A 19,408-nucleotide genomic window follows, 5' to 3' on the forward strand; every position below is an offset into this window, starting at 1 on the left:
ATCCATTCCCCTCATGATTTTATAAACCTCTATGAGGTCACCCTTCTGCCTCCAATGCTCCAGAGAAAATAGACCAAGCCTATTCAGCCATTCCCAATAGCTCAAGCCCTCCAATCCCAGCATCATCCATGTAAATCTTTTCTGAATCCTTTTAAGTTTCACAACATCTTTCCTACAACAGGGAGACCAGAATTGAATGCAGTATTCAAAAAGTGGCATAATGGATGTCCTGTACAGCTGCAGCATGGCATCCCATATACTCAATGCACTGTCCAATGAACGCAAGTGTGCCAACATCTTCACCACCTTGTCTACCTGTGACTCCATTTCCAAGGAACTATATACTTGCACTCTTAGGTCTCTTTGTTCGGCAACACTCCCCAGGGTCCTACCATTAACTGTGTAAGTCCTGCCCTGATTTGCCCTACTAAAATGCAACTCCTCACATTTATCTAGATTAAACTCCATCTGCCACTTCTCAGTCCATTGGCCTATCTGATCTGTTGTATTCTGAGATAACATTCTTTTCTGTCCACTACACCATGAATTTTGGTGTCACCTGCAAACTTACCAACCATACTCCTATATGAGTGATGAAAAGCAGTGGACCCAGCACCAATCTGTGCAATAACCATTGGTCACATGCCTCATTTTGTATCCAATTGGCTAGCTCCCCAAGATTCCATGCGATCTAACCTTGCCAACCGGTCTACTGTGCAGAACCTTGTTGAATGCCTTACTGAAGTTTTTATACACAATGTCCATTGCTCTGCCTTCAACAATCTTCTTTGTCACTTCAAAAACCTCAATCAAGTTAGTGAGACATGATTTCCCACACACAAAGCCATGTAGACTATCCTTGCCTTTCCAAATGGAAATAGATATTGACCGAAAGACTGGCAGCCCTTGTGCTGTGCCAGCTGACAAAGGGCACTGTGCACCTAGACGACCACTGGTTTACTGAAGGATCATTAACTTCCGTTTACGTCACCTTGAGTGGCATGACACAACACATTCTGCGGGGTCCATTTCTTCCGGGACATCCTAATCCACTCCTCTTCCAATCCCAACACCTCCCCACACCTCCATGGCCCCTTGACATGCACTTGTAGAAGGTGCAGTGCTAGTCTGTTTACTCCCTCCATACTCTCCAAGGCCCCATGCACACCTTCCAGGTGAAGCAGCAATCTAGCCAACTGTATTTGCTGCTCACAATACAATCTCCTGTATGTTGGGGAGACGAAATGCAGACTGGTTGATGGCTTTGGGAACACCTACTTACTGTCTGTAAAAATGACCCCAACCTTCCAGTTGCCTGCCAGTTCGACCCACAACCATGTCCCATGCCAACTTTTCTGTCTCAGATCTGCTGCAGTGCTCCAATGAGGCTCAATGAAAGCTAGAGGAGCAACACTTCATTTTCCAGTTGGGACCTTACAGTCTTCAGGATTCAGCATCGAGTTTAATAATTTTTGTGCGTGAACACCTGCTTCCTTGTCTATTACCCACACCCCAGGACCTGTCATGAAATGGGTTGCTTTCAGCACAGCCAAACTATTTTCAACTACTCAAAGCCCCTATTATGACCTATCTAGCTTCTCTTCTTGAACAAAAACAGAAGTTGCCGGAAAAGCTCAGCAGGTCTGGCAGCATCTGTGAAGAAAAGTCAGCGTTAACGTTTGGTGTCCAGTGTTCCTGATTTACAGCATCTGCAGTTCTTTTGGTTTTTATTTAGCTTCTCTTCTTCCCTGACTTGCTATCAACAATCTCTTTATCTGCCTACCCTTTTCACTCTCTCTGGACTCCATCTCCATCTATCTGTTCACTCTTACCCTATCCCACCCCTGTCATCAGCCTAAATACCACCTTTTCTAACTGCTATCAGTTCTGAAGATGGGTCACTGGACTCAAAAGGTTAACTCTGTTTTCTCTCCACAGATGCTTGCTGAGTTTCTGCAGCAGTTTCTGTTTTTACAATCTTTGTATCTATAATCTTTGTGTTTTTTTAAAATTTGTTCATAACATGTGGGTGTGTCTCTAACAAAGCCTGCATTTGTTGCCCACTCCTAATTGCCCTTTAGAAGGTGGTGGTGAGCTGAAAGAAGTTTAATTTTAAACACTTTCTTGACAAACACAAGGGAACTGAAACCTTTTATAGAAGTGAAATGAAGTTGGGCAGATATATGTTTAAACAGTAAAAGGTAGAAACTGGATGAAATAAAGAATAGGAATTAATTAAGTGTATTCATTTTTGGAATTTGGAACTGATCATGGGAAGCTAATCAGAAAATTGGGAAAGGTCAACAGATGGCAAGAATTAAATTAGGGTTATGATGTGGAAGTTGTAACGGGAAGGCATATATTTATATATTCATTAGTTACAGCAACTTTAAGAAAACACAGCACTATGAGGATAGGAATGCGTTGCTTGTGAAATATTCTATACAGACACTTTGTCCATTTTATTACTCATAAAACATGTTTACCTAGATGCTGTTACTGAATGAGGCAAACAAAGACTGCAGTTCAAACTTAGTTTTATTAAAACACTCACAAGTTAAAGAACCAACTGTAACACAACAATTTAATTTCCCCCCAACTAGCTGACTGTGGTGAACTTGATTAGGCTGCTAAATTCACTTCACAGAGCTCCATCGGCAGGTACACTTCGGATATTCTTGGTACGAAATGGGTCTTGCACAAAGTTTTCACCAGCTGAGTCTTCACTAAGGGAATGGCCACCAATTTCCCTTCATATACCCCATTTCTGAGCCCTTCTGGAATGTTCTTGAGCTTTAGCCAAAGGGATCACAGGGCAGGGGTCGTAGCACCCTATGAGATTAGGCCAGGTCATCCTAGGTATACCCGTCCCCTTTTCAAGATATGATTATTCCATGTCACCATGGCGTCTGGTTGAAACGGTGAAATATACAAACTAATGTTCCTCCGTGTTGTTTTGATATAGTACCTCTTAATGAATTTTGAGTCATAATGAACCTCCCATTACTAAGATTGACCACCTCTTTGCAATATGTAAGATAGATCTGGGCTGGTCCTTGTTTGTTTTTGACCTGTGGTAACCTTCGCCTCTTTGCATTCCATCAGGCCTTGCTTACAGAAACTGTTTAGCTAATGATAGATTAAGTGTAGTTGCTTAGGTCATTGACCACTTGGCCGCAGACAGTATTTTGAAAAAATACATTTGTAGACTGAGAAATTTGAGGTTAGCAACAGAGAAAAAGGCTAACAAAAGAAAAGAGACATCATTCACAATTTCTCTGGCCTCTCCACATAATTAAAGTCCCCAGTTGCTGGTTAATGATAGGATCAAACCTAAAAAAAAGTACATATCATTCAAGCAAAGAAAGATGACAGGTCAGAAGATTGGACAAATTACTAGAAAATTGAAGAATAACTAATACGATAAGAAAGGAAAAATTAAAATATGAGAGGAAGCTAGCCATACATGTACAATAAAAAGCTAGTTTCAGTTTCTATAAATATTCTATAAAAGATAAGATTTAATAAAGTGAACATTGGTCCTATAGAAAGCATATTTTGTGAATTGTTGATGGAAAATATAGAGATGGTAGATGAATTGGGATATCAGAAAATAGGAAACTACAGGCCAGTTAATTAACATCTTAACAAGTAGTAAAAACATTTATAAAATATCTAGGCCTGTAATAATGGTTGCATTTCCATAGACGAGTCTACATTAATGACATAAACCTACAAATTTAAATGAATTCCAATTAGCTGAAGAGGAAGAACACAAAATCAGTCCCTAGGTATTTAGTATTTACAGCATTGTAGGGGGGACAAATTAAACTCTCACTCATGTTGACCTAGTCGTACTCATAATCCCTAATGAGACCTTTAAGGTCACTCAAAACACACCCAAAAAGCATTAAGGTTTATTTTTGGAACAGCAAATGGACTGTTTCGATCTGTTTAGTATGAACCTGAGATCACCTTCCTTCAAACCACCTAGTAGCTCATTACTTTTTGCAGTCTCCAACTGGTGAACCACATTTTACACCAAATCTTAAAGACAGAATCTACATGAAACCCAAAAACAAATTTTGGCCAGACCACCAAGCACATGGATCAGTTCACAGGACTGTCACGTGCCAGCACTGCAAAGTGTCTCAGCCTAGCCTTCTAACATGAAAGTAGCTCAATATTTGCAATTCCCAACTTGGCCCATATTGTCTTACCTTATTCTTCTAAATTATAAGACCATAAGAAATAGGTGCAGAAGTTGACCATTTGGCCCTTTGAACCTACTCCGCCATTCAATGACTGATCCGACATTACTCATGTCCACTTGCCTGCATTTTCCTTGTCACTCTTGATTCACCTACTGATCTATCTATCTCAATCTTAAATATACACAAGGAGTTAGCCCCCACAGCTCTTTGTGGCATGGAGTTTCCAAGACTCTTAACTCTCTGAGAGAAGAAATTCCTCCTCATCTCAGTCTCAAATTGATGTCCCTTTATTCTGAAATTGTGCCCACTGGACCTGGACTCTTCCATGATGGGAAACATCCTCTCAGCATTTACTGTCAAGCCTATTAAGAATCCTGGATGTTTCAATTAAATCACTTCTCAATCTTCTGAACTGCAATGAGTAGAGTCCAAACTGTTTATCCTTTGCTCATCAATCTCTCCATACCAGGGATTGTCCTAGTGACAAAAACAGAAATTGCTGGGAAAGCTCAGCAGGTCTGACAGCATCTGTGGAGAGAAGTCAGAGTTAACTTTTTGGGCCCAGTGACCCTTCCTCAGAATGGTTCTTTCTCAGAAAAACTCAGACATGATTTCCCTTTCATGAAACCATGCTGACTCAGCTTGAGTAAATTATGATTTTCCAAAAGTGCTGCTGTTATTTCCTTCACAATTGGTCCCAACATTTTCCAATAGTAGATGTTAGGCTAATTGGCCTTTAGCTAACTGCTTTTAGCCTCACTCCCTTTGTGACTATGGGTGTCACATTGGCAGTTTTCCAATCCTTGGTATTTCTCTGGAATCTGAGCATTTTGGAAAATTACAACCAATACTTCCACAATCTCTTTAATTACTTCTTTTAAAGTTCTAGGATGCAAGGCATCAGGGCCAGTGGACTTATCTGCCTTTCGCCCCATCAGTTTGTCTAATGCTACTTTTCTAGTAATGGTGATGATACCTAATTTCTCCCCAGTACTCTTTAGTGTTAATGGGATATTCAAAGTATCTTCCACCTCAGATTGATGTAAAATATCTGTTTAACTCCTCCGTCAATCCCTCATTCCCCATAACTGTCTCCCCAGATTCATTTTCCAAGTGGTCGGCATTCACTTTGACCTCTGTCTTCTTTTTTAATATATTTTGAGAAGCTCTTATTGTCAGTTTTTATATTTCTCACTAGTTTGCCCTCATAATTAATCTTATCTCTCTTTATTATCTTTTTAGTCCTCCTTTGCTAGATTCAGAATTTGTCTCAGTCTTAGGAGCTATCACTGACTTTTCCCATGTTATATGCTTTTTCTTTCAACTTCTTATCTGCTTAACTTCCTTGGTTAGCCATGGTTGAGTTTGTTCCTCTCTTAGAATCATTCCTTATTACTGTGATATATTTTTTGCTGAGTGTCATGAATTACCTCCTTAAATGTCTGTCACTGTTTGTTTACTGTCTTTCTTGCTAGTCTATCCACCCAGTTCACTTTAGCTAATTGACAAAAACAGGAATCGCTGGAAATGCTCAGCAGCTCTGGCAGCATCTATAGAGAGAAAGTAGAGTTAGCGTTTTGGATCCAGTGATCCTTCTTCAGAACTACCATGGATCATAAAATTCCAGAATGGGTAAAGTACAGAAAGGGGCCTTGTGGCATAATGATTCCATGCCAGCTGTCTGTAAGAGCAACTCAGCTAGTCCCACTCCTCTGTCTTTCCCCCAAAATACTGCAAATTATTTCCCTTCAGAGAATTATCTAATTCTATTTTGAAAACTAGGTTGAATCTGCATTCATCATATTGTCAGGAAGTGCATTCTAAATTCTAACCACTTGCTGCTGCTCCTTATGTCACTTCGGCCTACCACCCAAAATTGGTGATGTCTGGTTTTCAACCCTACAGCCAAGAAGGCCTTTAAAATTAACTTAATATTCAATGCCAAGGGCCTGACTCAGGAATATAAGATCTTTCAAATTAGAAGATTGATTAGGTCATGGTGCGACCATGTTGATCACTGCATTATTTTGGATAATAGAGCTTTTGTGACCAAACTCAGTAGTTAGTGCTATTATCAAGGATTTCTTGAGGGTACATGGACATCCATATAACAGCCTGCCTTGCCCAATTATGATGATTCAGTACCATCTTTGAAGTGCTTTGAATGCAAATACACCTGTCTCTTTTATACCCACTGAGAGTGATTGGGGCTGATATCCTTTACAGCGCATGGATGAGGGACTAGAGTGACTAGCCTGCTATCATTCCATAGAATGATCAACACAGAAACAATAATTTACATGAAAATTCAGTAGAGGATGTGCAAAATGCAACAAATTTCTTTCAATAATAATGTCTTTGTCTTCATCTCCTTTCTAGCTATCACATTGCAAGAACCATGGGGATGTGCCATCACCATTAGATCTGATACTATGACATGGCCCATAAATCACAATAATTCGGAACAATTATGACAAACTTTGGTATACATTTTTAAGAAGTGAGACATACATGAAAATACATGTCACCTTAAAGCTGAAACTGTTTTCAATTTATTTTATTCCCACTGTGCTTGGTTCTGCCCTGACATTACAATTTGAAGCGAAGGCAGTTTGCTCATTGTAGCTTCCTGTCGCCTTCGATGGCTGTGACAGATGTCTCCTTCGGTTATAGGGCTTTGAAGGCTCTTATGTAGTGGGATTTTATGCATTGATGAAGGGCAATCCCCTTTGCCCTTGCCTGAAAGAGCTGTTGGGGTCAATGGTGGAGGAGTTGTGGGAGCATCCTGAGATGAGAACCCTGGGGCTGCTAGCATACACTGTTCCACCATCTGTTTGTGCAAATGCACCTCCCTCTCTCCCTAAGGGAAGCGGGCTGCCAGAAGGAGGCCCACATGTCTTGTACCCCTCATCCCCATCCATTGTTGCATTGAACCCATGGCTAGAGTGACTGAATGTGAATCAGAGTGCATATGAATTGAATCCTTGACCTTGCTGACCATGGTTGTCACATTCCTCTCTTTGGATAAATTTATGTAGCCGAACGTTTGGACCATCGTAGAATGCACAGACACCTCCAAATCTCGTCTAAAGTTATGCAGAATCCATGCCATCTCCACTATATTTTCCTCTTGCCTCTGTGCATGTCCAGCAGGTTTCTTGTGGTCACGTCCAGAGGCTTGTCGTCAGTATGGGTCTGAGCAGATGCATAATATTCAGCAGTCCTCTGATCAGATGATTGTCCACCTGTCACATACAACTTCTGTTTCTGGGACATCTCTGTGATGTGCTTATCAGCTGGTTTTCCTCAACGTATATAACCCTTCCAGCATGTGTGGATGTAACTGTGCTGATGCAGGTTGATAATGAGGCAGATGACAGTGCATTCTCTGGGGTCCTGGCTTTTTCATTGCTAGAGGGCTCTTTCCATGGTATGGCTATGGCCTGCAGCAGTATAGCCTTTATGGAGAACAAAAAAAAAAGCCATGCAGAGTTAGTGTTATGTCAATAAAACCTCTTTTCTGTGTGCACCTCCATCCCACATACAGGCCTGTCATTCACATATTGTTTCCAAGACACACAAACATAAATTTCCACTTGCTTTGGACTCAACTGCTATATGGAACAACAGCTGATCATGCATTCACTCTTCTGGCATGGCTGTCCACTTACCCATATAAATTATTGGTCACCATACCAAAGACACCTGTTAAGATGCAGCGTTGGCATTTAAACTGACAGATTGGATCGCACGGGAGCCGGATTAAACCTTTTGGTTACTCTCCTCCTTTTCCACCTCCATCTAGCCCATTGTATTGTACATGTACCAAAATAATGGATTTTGCCCTAGCTTCTATTTTACTAATAAATGCGTAAAACTAATTCCCAGAACTGTACAAATTTGGCTGACTAATTTTACATTAACAGTCATTTCAATTGCAATAAGGTTTACTTCATAATCAGAGAACTTCGTTATTTCTTCCTTAATTTCAAGGAATCAGCTGCTATTGCCAAGGTTGTCAGGATTTACTAGATTAACTCTTGACTTGAAAGAACAGAGGGACTGTATATGAATGAGTTAAACACATACTCTAAATATTGCATTTTTTCTTTCAGAACCAAAATATTGCAACTGAACAGTCATGATATAAAGAGAACAAGAAAACTCAAGTTAAAATACACGATGATAATTTTATCTCATTTCATTCTTGTTCAAGGCATTGTTTGATGAAAACTGGCACTTACTGCGAGTCCTCGTAACAGAGAGGGATGCCACTTTGTACCTGGACGATGAATTAATTGAGACAAGGCAACTGGAATCTGTTCTTGGTATCTTCATCAGTGGGAGGACACAGATAGGGAAGTACTTTGGGAAAGAAGCAACTGTACCAGTAAGTTCGACTTCTTCTCAGTACATTCCATTCATGCAGTAATGACTTCCTAGCATACGCTATAGGTTTAAAGAGGCCATCTATATTTACTGTATATCTCTTGATGTTTTGCTGATTTATAGTTTGTGTAATAAAAATTAATGGAAGTGCTCTGGTTGTGTGGCAATTCCTGTGCAAAATAATGGGAAGCTGAGATTTATAAGTTCTAAGGATCAAAAGTCTCCATCATATTTCCAAAATTGAATATTATTAAGTGTTGTATACAGAACAATACATAACATTGTTTTAAAAAGGGAAACTACTACAGATACTGCTATCATTATATTTTGTTTACAGTTTGACGTTCAAAAGTTAAGGATTTACTGTGACCCAGAACAAAATCAACGAGAAACTGCCTGTGAAATTCCAGCTGTTGTAAGTATCACTCTGCACAGAACCTATGTTCTTTCCCTTCATTGTAACCCTTATTTCTTGTAAGCATAACTCATACTTGTTGTATTACTTTCTAATCTTAGTACACTGACGACATCCCTATGTCATTAACAATAAATCGTTGGGCACACCTTAAGCAATTCCATGATAGAGCTGAAATTAAATATATTCATTTAGATAAATGTGTAATATTGAGTTAAACATAGTTTGAAAATAATCAATAAAATTCCTCTTTAGATGAAAAATGAAATGAAATGCAAATTAGTAGTATTAACTGATTTACTCCTAGGTTTGGTACTGCAGTAACATGTATACTCAGCTATAGCCTAAAGTTCTTTTCAACCATTTATATCTCTGCTGTGCATCTTAACATGGCAGAAGCGCCTGAACAGGAAAGTAGGGATTATCATGTCACTATGGTCTTGTTGCCAGAAAGGAGTACTCAAATCTTTTACCTGGGTGTTCTTCCCTTGTATGTCGGAAAAAGCAGGGAACTGACTCAGACTTTAATTTAAAAAAACTCTTCTTTATTTAACCCTTTAAGTACTAATACTCAATCTAAAACACACCTTTGTTGCAACATTTAATTCTTACTTCATCTAACTTAACTAGAACTTTAACTCACTTCATTTAACTTCATTCTACTTTACTTTAACTTAATTTGCATTTAATCCTAACTCTAACTTTAACTCTGTACGTTTGGCTGGAAACAAATGCTACCCTGATTCAAACGAAGTAGCCAACATTTGTACTCAGCGTGGATCTTGCCTCAGGATTGTTTGTCTTCTCTGAAGATAACTTCAGGGCACATGTTTCTCAAATGCTGGTCTCAAAAGCTTCTCCCGCAAAATCCTTTGTTCTGCTAACTTTGAGCACAAAATGTGCTCATTTTCAGAACTTTCTCTGCCACTCAGCCAATGAATTGAACAAACCTGATCGCACTGTTTGATCCCAGTCAATGGCATTTACTGGTAAACAGCCCCCAAATGTTAACACCAAGTTGTGAGCAGCCAGTTACCACGCTCCATATAAAGTAATAGTGGTGCAAACCTGTCGAGCAGACAACCATGTCACCTTCCTTATTTGGTCAACACAGGAAACTGCAGGGCACAGTTTACAGGACAGGTCACAACGTGTCCTGGTTGCAGCTTTAACCGAGGACAGAATTTAAAGTAACTTGACAAAATTTCTAGAATGCTTGACTGTAGCTCTTAACCAGTGTTGTAGCCATTTCTGCTGCTGGCCACCTGACCACATTCTGCATCACATATGCTTTAACAGATATCAGTCATGAGTTTACAGTGCTTTGGCACTCCATCATTTGGCTTCGAACACTTTACTTGCCTCCATATTTATTGTGCCATTCACTGGATTTCACTAGGTAGTTTATTCACCCAAATGGTTATTGCATAGGTTGCAATATGTAAAGACTACCAATATATTTATTTTCAAATATGCTTGCTACCCCCTTTAAGATTTTACATCTGTTTAAGTTCACTTAAGATCGTTATACTTTGAATGTTAACATGCACTTCATTTCTCTTGCCCCACTCCCAATTAAACTATTGACGCAAGAGTCAAAATAACCTTGAAACGTACACAAATTATACAAATGAATTACATCTTGTAAAATCAGGTGTTACTGATTTCGGTTTCTTAAGCTGTGTGGCCATAAAATACCTTCACTCACCACACACAGAAGCACACAAGTGTGATCATGCAAGGCAATATAAAAGTGCCCTGCACTTAAGTAAATCACTTGTACTCCAAGTAAAGTTACCGGGTGCTTTGCTGGCTTCAGAACACTAACTGACAAGATGCTAATGCCACACCAACCAACAAGCATTCAATAGGATATAAGAAATAAGAACAAGAGTAGGTCATTCGTTCTGTCAAACCTGCTCTGCCTTTCTTGGTCCACCCCAGGCATTAACTTGTCTTTTGTCCCAGCCTATCCTTATAACTCAAACCCTCCAGTCCTGGCAACTTCCTGGTGATTTTTTTCTGAACTCTCTCCATTTTAATAAAATCCTTCCTGTAGCAGGGTGACAGGAACTGTGCACTATACTCCAAAAGTGGCCTCACTAACATCCTGCACAACTTCAACTTGACATCCCAACTCCTATCTTCAGTGGTCTTAGCAATGAAGGCGAGCATGATAAACACCTTCTTAACCATCCTGTCTACCTGTGATGCAACTTTCAAAGAACTATGTACAGGTGTGAGGACTTATCCTTGAGTACTCCACTAGTTACATCTTTTCAGTCTGGAAAAGGATCATAAATCTGTTTTCTGTTTGTTAATCAATCTCTAATCCATGCAAATGCTTTACCTCAATACAATGAATTCCTATGTTGTGCAATATCCTTTCCTGTGGTACCTTATCAAATGCTATCTGGAAATCCAAATGTATTACATCTGGTTCCCCCTAGAGTTGATAAACTTGCTTGTTATATCCTCAAAGCACTCTAGCAAATTTGTCAAACATGTCCCTTTCACAAAATCATGCTACTTGCTTCATTGTAATCAGCTTTTCTAAATAGCCAGCTAACTTGTCACTCTAGCATTTTCCCAATGACAGATGTTAGACTAATTGGCCTATATTTTTGCGCTTTCTGTTTCCCTCCCTTCTTGAAGAGGGGTATCACGTTAGTGGCTTTAAAATCTGCTGGAACCCTCGTGGAATCCAGTGAGTTGTGGAATATTTCAACCAATGCCTCTAAATCTCTTTGGCCACTTCCTTTAAATTCTTGTAAGCAGGCCGCAGGTCCTGGAGATTTGCCTGCCTTTCATCCCATTATTCTGTCAAAGTTTTGTCTCTTATGATAGGGTGTTGTTTTTCCCCCCTATATTGGCATCTTGTTTACCTGTTTGTTTGGGATGTTTATAGTGAAGACAGATACAAAATATTGGTTTGAAGTATCTACATTTGTTAACCACAGATGGTTCATCCTTCTCATCAACATGTTCTATTTGACCGGAATAAAGTTTTGCTGAGTATTATAAAATATCTACTTGAATTTCTGCTACTGCTTATGCACCGACTTACCCCTTTGTCTATTTTTCTAGCCTACTTTATAGAACTCTATTGTCATTACCTCCGTTATTGCCTTTACTAAAGTTGAGGACACTGGTTTATAACCCGGGTTGCTCTCTCAAACTTAACGTTTCAAGTCAAGTGATCCTTCTTCAGAAACAGTTCTTTTGGTTATCCATAACCAGAATATCTTTTATTAAGCATACTTCATTTTATATTACTAAATCTAAAATAGCCCATTCCCGGGCAAATTTTTGCAACGTACTGCCAAAGAAACAGTTCCTGATGCATACTACAAATAAGTCTTCCAATTTTACTCTTGCCCATCTGATTTGTCCAGTAAATATGCAAATTAATTTATATTGTTGTGCCCTTCTTACATGTTTTCACTTTTTCTCCATTTATACTTATTCTACAGTGAGGCAACTCTTTGGCGACCTATTAATTACCCCACCCATGACTTTTTTCCCTTTATATCCTTTACTTCCACCCAAAATGATTTCACATCATGATATATTACACTTATATCATGATTCACTGGTGAACTAACAGCAAAGCTACCCCACCTCTTTTCCTTTTAGCCTACTTTTTTCACTTTTTCAAATACCCTTGAATATTGAGTTCCCAGTCATGGCCACCCTTCAGTCAAGTCTGTACATGGTTTCAAGTCATATTAAAAACCGAAAGAACTGTGGATGCTGTAAGTCAGGAACAAAAACAGAAGTTGCTGGAAAAGCTCAGCAGGTCTGACAGCATCTGTGGAGAAAAAATCAGAGTTAACTTTTCGGGTCCAGTGACCCTTCCTCAGAACTGGTTGCGTTAACCGAAACATTAACTCTGACTTTCTCCACAGATGCTGCCAGACCTGCTGAGCTTTTCCAGCAACTTCCTTTTTTCTTCAAGTCATATTCATTTATTTCCATAAAACTGCAACTGCTGAAAATCTGAAATAAAAACTGAAAATCCTGGAGAAGCTCTGCAGATGTGATCATACTTGTGGATAGAAAAACAGAATTATATTGGACTCGAAAATTAACACTGTTTCACTCTGTACAGACGCTGCCATACCTGCTGTGTTTCTCTGTTATTCCTATTTATGCTGTCAAATTGTAGCATGGTAAAATTGCAACGTATGTTCAAATAAGGATCTTAAAAGTTTGCTTTTCACCATTATTCTGGTTCTAACTTCCGCTGTACTGTTCTGATTTATATTTTCTGCCCCTTCCTGTCACACTTTGATTATTGTTTGCCCCTTCACTTCCCGGGACCTATGCTTACTCATTTCTTTTTTGATTTTTTAAACTATACTTCAATTGAAACCTCCCCCACCTCCAAATTATTTTAAAGCTCGATCTACAACTCTTGTTTTATGATTAGCCAGGAGACTGGTGCCAGCATGGTTCAAATGAAATCTGTCCCAATGGAACAGCTGTCTGTATACCCAATACTAGAGCCAGTGCCCCCTGAATGGGAACCTGTTTCTCCCACATCGATCTTCGAGCTATGCATTTGCCTCTCTAATCTTATTTACTCTACATTAATCAGCATGTGCCTCAAGTAGTAATCTGGAGATTATTACGCTTGGGACTGTTTCTGTTTCTAATTTATCCCCAAGCTGCTTGCAATCCCTCAACAGAACCTGTTTCCTACTCCTACATATGTCGTTGTTATCTATGTGAGCCACAACAACCAGATCCTTCCCTGCCCACTCCAAGTTTCTCTCCAGCCTTGAAGAGATCATGGAATCATAGAATCCTTACTATGTGGAAACAGGTCATTCTGCCCATCAGGTCCATATTGACCCTCTGAAGAGCAACCCACCATTACCCTGGCCCTGTAACCCTGCATTTCTCATAGCTAATTCACCTTGCCTGCACATGTCCGGACACAAGCGGCAGATGTCCTGAACCTTAGCAGCAGATAGACATCATAGTCTTCAGGACTGTTTGTCTTTGCTGCAGAGAATAGTATCCATTCCACTAACTAAGCTATCACCATTACTGCTACATTTCTCTTTCCTCTCCAACTTTATTGACACTCTGAACCATTGTATTTTGATCAGTTTGCTCAACTTCCCTGCAGTCTGTGCCCCATCCACACTGGGAGCAAGAAACTTGTACCTATTGGAAAAGGGCACTCTGGCTGCTTCAAAATTCTGGATCTCCATACCTGCTTCACTCTCACAGTCATGCCTTCCTGTCCCTGATCACACACCAAATTTTATATAATTAATCTAAGGGCTGTGTCTGCCTCCTGAAACATAGTGTTGAGGTTTTTCTTCGCTTCCCTGATACGTTGCAATGTCTGCATTTCAGATTTCAGCTCATCACCTCTGCGTCATAGTTCTTCAAGCCGTAGATATGGTCACTGTGGATCATACCAGTGTTCTCCAGCTCCCACATACCACAGCTGCAAAACATTGTCTGGCCAGCCATCGCTGTTCTAGTTCGTTATTTATTAATTTGCATGTTAAATATTTTAAAAATGAATTTCTTAACTCTGATCTTCAGCTGATTTCAACCATTTAGCCAATCAGTAGAGTGTCAATAAGGGTATAGAGAGAGCCACAACAGTCCCAGCAGGCCATAGGGCAAGAATTGAACCCATGCTATTGGCATCACTGTGTATCACAATGTAGCTGTCCAACTAACTAAGCCCCAACAAGGATGTCTACACTTTCAAAAATCTTAGACTTCTCAATATCTTATCCATCAGTGCTGCTGAAATAGAGATTTCCATAAGTTTGAACTTCTCCTCATTTTTCTTCTCTCAAATCATATTTATGTGCCTTATCTTGCTAAGCATGTACTGACTACTATGTGATAATGACGTTATCTTAAGAATTTTGAAGGCTGTGTCTTTAACTGTCTTTTAATTCTTGAAACTCCCTTTACTTAACAAATATATGAAATTGTTTCTATTCCATTTGATCAACACATCTGCTGTTGCTTCCCCTGAATGAATGCTATATATCCTTTCATTCATACACTTCTGAAACTTGCGCTGATTTGGTTTTGGGGTTATTATCAAGTTACTATTTTCATTAATTTGTACTTTGATGATAAAAGGTGGACAGTGACATATTCTGTGTTACTAGGATAACCATTACTTTATAACCATAATTAAAGTGAGCGTGAATATCTTTAAGATATCAGTCTAATTACAGTTTTTGAATTTTTATTCCAGAATATACCGGTATGTATAGACTGTCTCATTTTGGAAATAATCAAGTAGGTGGTATTTATATTTTTATGTCATTTTTAAGCATATTTGCATGATAAATAAAGAAGCAGAATTGAAATCTAAAATAGGAATAGCCATATAATATTACAGAAATTATGGACATCATGAATGATAATATCATGGAGAGGGTTTGCTTTGCAACTAATCTCTAAAATGTGGGCACACTAAAAGTTTGTTCATATACATGACTTATAATTTTCCAAGTTAACAATATTGTTGATAATGAAGCAAAGCAAATAAACAATATTTTCAACAACGATGTCGTGGCCAGTACCTATCATTCATAATGTGGAGGTGCTGGTGTTGGACTGGGGTGCACAAGGTCAGAAATCACACGACACCCCTCCCAGTGGGGGAACACTTCAGCGGTCAAGGACATTCGGCCTTGGATCTTCGGGTAAACGTCCTCCAAGGCTGACTTCGGAATACACAACGATGCACAGTCGCCAAGCAGAGGCTGATACCCAAGTTCGGTACTCAAGAGGACGGCCGCAACTGAGATCTTGGGTCATCTCGCTCTACAGGTGATCCTACCACACTATACATTCTCACACATGCATACATAGACACACGCATACATATACACCCACACTCGCTCACACACAATAACTCACACCCAACAGCTCTGCCACACACACACCTCTCTCTCACATCCACACACACACACACACACACATATACACACGCTCTCTCTCTCTCCCTCTCACACACACTGTCTCTCCCCTCCTCACACACGCATACTCCTCACGTCTCCCCCCCCACTCCACACACACACACACACACACACACACACACACACACACACAAACTCTCTGTCTTCCTCCTCAGACACTTTGTCTCTCTCTCCCTCTCACACACTGTCTCTCTTCCCCCTCACACACATGCACGTGAATCTGGGAGGAATTTGTATTTGCAAATACATTTTACTTTGTTCAAAAAGCCCACAATTTATAAACAGTCAGTCAATATGACATTTTATAAATTTCTACCTTAGAAATAAAACGAGTCCGACTCCAAACTAAAACAAAGATTCTAAACAAGGTCTCGCACCTAACATGCATTGTCTGACCTAAAATGGCACCTCTTCTTTACACTGATAAAACCTTTAGTTCTCTCAGGACCGTGACTTGAAAGGAATTCAGGGATTTACGTATACATATCAATCAATTAAAACCTTCTAAGTGATTTAAAGATTTAATAGCATCTTAGGTTTGTTTAGTACATCCTCATCAATGGTGTGAACATTTGATCTTTTACTTATAAATTCTGTGTCTGATACTACGTTTCTCACTAACACCTGAAGAAGGACTGAGGCTCCGAAAGCTTGTGTTTTCAAATAAACCTGTTGAACTATAACGTGGTGTTGTGTGATCTCAGACACTATCATTCATACACATAGATCTGAGTCTTTATAAAATGTGATCTATTGCTTGTACATTTTGAGACTATCAGGTACTGTGTTCATGTAATTAAAACACAAAGGAAGACAAACTGAGGTCCTCAGAGGGATTAAATCTCTGGAAAAGTGGCATTGGGTCAGGAACCTGACATGATCTCATCTACTTCAGTGTTTATTTCTGGCAAATTTACTGATATGCAGGGATCCCTTATGCATCTTTTACTTTTAAACCAGTGTTTTTGTTTTATTCTTGGGTTCTGAGGAAGGGTCACTGGACCCAAAATGTTAACTCTGATTTTCTCTTCACAGATGCTACCAGATCTGCTGAGCTTTTCCGGCAACTTCTGTTTTTGTTCTTGTTTTATGAATTTCCCAAGCTGTCTGCATATTTCCAGGGTCAGCCTGGCTAGAGCAATATCAGAGAGTGCTTCTTCACCGTAAATGGATGGAATTTTCTGCTCCCAGAGGTGGCAAGCTTTGGGTAGGATGGACACTTAATTAGAAAGATTGGTAACTTGCCCAAGCTCTGCTATCTTCCCAACCCCACCAGAATTAGGTCCTGGGTAGGAAGGCCCATAATCAACACCCCGGCCTGCTCAATTAGTGACCATCTAAGAGCCTCAGCCCTTCATCACTGAGATTAACTCATCTGCAGGTGCACCAATTGTCGTGCAGAATTCCTGATAGCTGCTACCCTGCAGTCACTTTGTCATCCCGAGGGATGGAGGGAAGTCCCTTGATCAAAGGCAATAAGTGCCTGATCAACTGGACGTAGGGCAAACAGCTGCCTAATTGTAGCCATCGACACTGCCCTGTTTCACACACCCTGCCCCTCTCAATGGTATTGATGAACATAAGAGCTGCTGCCCTCAGATTGGCCCCCAGTGACCTCATCACTGCTGCTTTGGCTTGTTGTTTATTGGGCTTTCTCTGGAAAAGATGGTGTGGATCTCTTGCCATCTGTTCAAGCAACTGATGGGACCCTGCTGCCTCAACTAGATTCCGCCCACTGATGAGTTGGGAAGCTTTCAACAATGAAACTAAATAACAATAACCATACTTAATTGAGAAACTGCTGCTTCTGTGGGAGTACTGTTACTCCTTCACAGGTGATTTTCAACTTCTTTGAAGTTACTTTCCGTGACTTTGACTTGACTGACCTTGATCTGTAGTTCCTTGCAATCTGCTTTTGTTACAGAATGAAAACAACATATGCAGTTGGACATTGCTCCTGCGGAGGAATATGACAACCAGTATCACCAATACCAGGAACAGTAAAATAGCAGTACTAGCTGCTTTCTGTTCAGGCACATGTTGTTCTGCAGATCAGAAGACGCACATGTAGAAATCTTCCTTGAAGTGGTATGACTTCCCTCCCCCAACCCACCTAGAAACGAGTGCCTACATGGTGAAAACCAGTGGCTCATAAAACTAAGCTTCTCAGATTTTATGACAAGTCATTGCTGACATTTGTAAACTCGGGGAACAAGTTTGTTTCAAGAGTGAATCAAGAGAACGTGAACTGCAAATAGCTATCAACATGGTTATCACTGAAATGGCTTAAAATTAGTGAGCGTGAATGAGTGTTTGCTACTCTGATCTGAATGTGAGGGATATCTGGAAAGAAAGGGATGAGAGAAACTACAAAGTGCGTTGTATAAGTACATGGTCATGAATTGTTGTCTGAGCCCAGGGCTCGTGTGTTCCCATCTGCTTTCTGTTTTTCCTTCTTTTTGTTTTTGCTCTTTCTTTTTTATGTTTTCTTTGCTTTCTTTTCTTTAAAGCCTGGAGAGTGGTGAGTAAAGGAGGAGGTCTCCTGCAGCAATAGCAGAATGAGCCGGACACGGCTCCACCCCAACCCGTGGTCTCCCAGCGAGCAAGGAGCAGGTAGTGTTCAGGCTGAGCCTGCCCACTCCAGGCCAGCTGCATTCTTTTTCATCTTGTTTTCTTTTTCTTCATCGTCCTGATGTCACAGGGAAGCTGGAACGGTGTAGGTGGGTACTCCTGGAACAGCGGCAGGACATTGGTTGCAATGATGGCAGAGTGTGGTCTCCTGGCTTTGGCAGGCCTGGAGCATGGACTCCTGGCAGAGGTGGCGGGTCATCACCTGTGGTGGTGCCATGCCTGGAGCAGGGACTCCTGGCTGTGGTAAGCCCGAAGGGGGGACCTTGCAGAAGTCCTGGAACTATGTTTGGAGATCCTGGCCAATGAATATGAACCCTATTTAAGTAGTTTCTTTTATTCTTCTTGTACCTCAAAATGACACTGGATTGTGGTGACAGAACACTTTTCACTGTATCTCCCTAGATTATGGGACAATAAAATAAAAAATAAAATTATTCATCACCTTGACACCAGAACGTATAATGTGATTCACGTTTTCTGCTTTACTGAGGTTCTTGAAGTTTCTGGTTCAGACTTCAAAGGAACATAATCCTGCTGCTCACTTCTTTGGCCACTTTCATCCACATCTGCTTCATTGGAGAGGTTAACCTCTTCGTCTCATCTTTTGCAAGCAAACCTTAGATCTCACAACAAGACCTCCAGATAAGAGCCCAAGACCTGATGGGATATTTCCGTTCTTGAATCTACTGTAAAATCTACTTTGTTTTTACTTTTTCTTTATTCTTGATCGCGGACTAAAGTAATAAAATGGCTGTTTTAAAACCTAGGACTGAGGAAGAAATTGCTGT

General features: G+C 40.2%; 1 protein-coding gene across 1 annotated transcript in view; it reads left to right on the forward strand.

Annotated features, from left to right (window-relative positions):
- LOC109921805 (collagen alpha-1(XXI) chain) overlaps positions 1–19,408 on the forward strand; it is a 300,122-nt gene that overhangs the window by 53,911 nt on the left and 226,803 nt on the right. Inside the window, exons 6-8 of the mRNA XM_020521855.2 lie at positions 8,431–8,604; positions 8,941–9,018; positions 15,260–15,268. Coding sequence (XP_020377444.2) covers positions 8,431–8,604; positions 8,941–9,018; positions 15,260–15,268 — 261 coding nt within the window. The remainder of the gene's footprint in view (positions 1–8,430; positions 8,605–8,940; positions 9,019–15,259; positions 15,269–19,408) is intronic.

The sequence above is a fragment of the Rhincodon typus genome, chromosome 5 (assembly GCF_021869965.1).
Source record: "Rhincodon typus isolate 14 chromosome 5, sRhiTyp1.1, whole genome shotgun sequence".
In the NCBI taxonomy this organism is placed as follows: Eukaryota; Metazoa; Chordata; class Chondrichthyes; order Orectolobiformes; family Rhincodontidae; genus Rhincodon; species Rhincodon typus.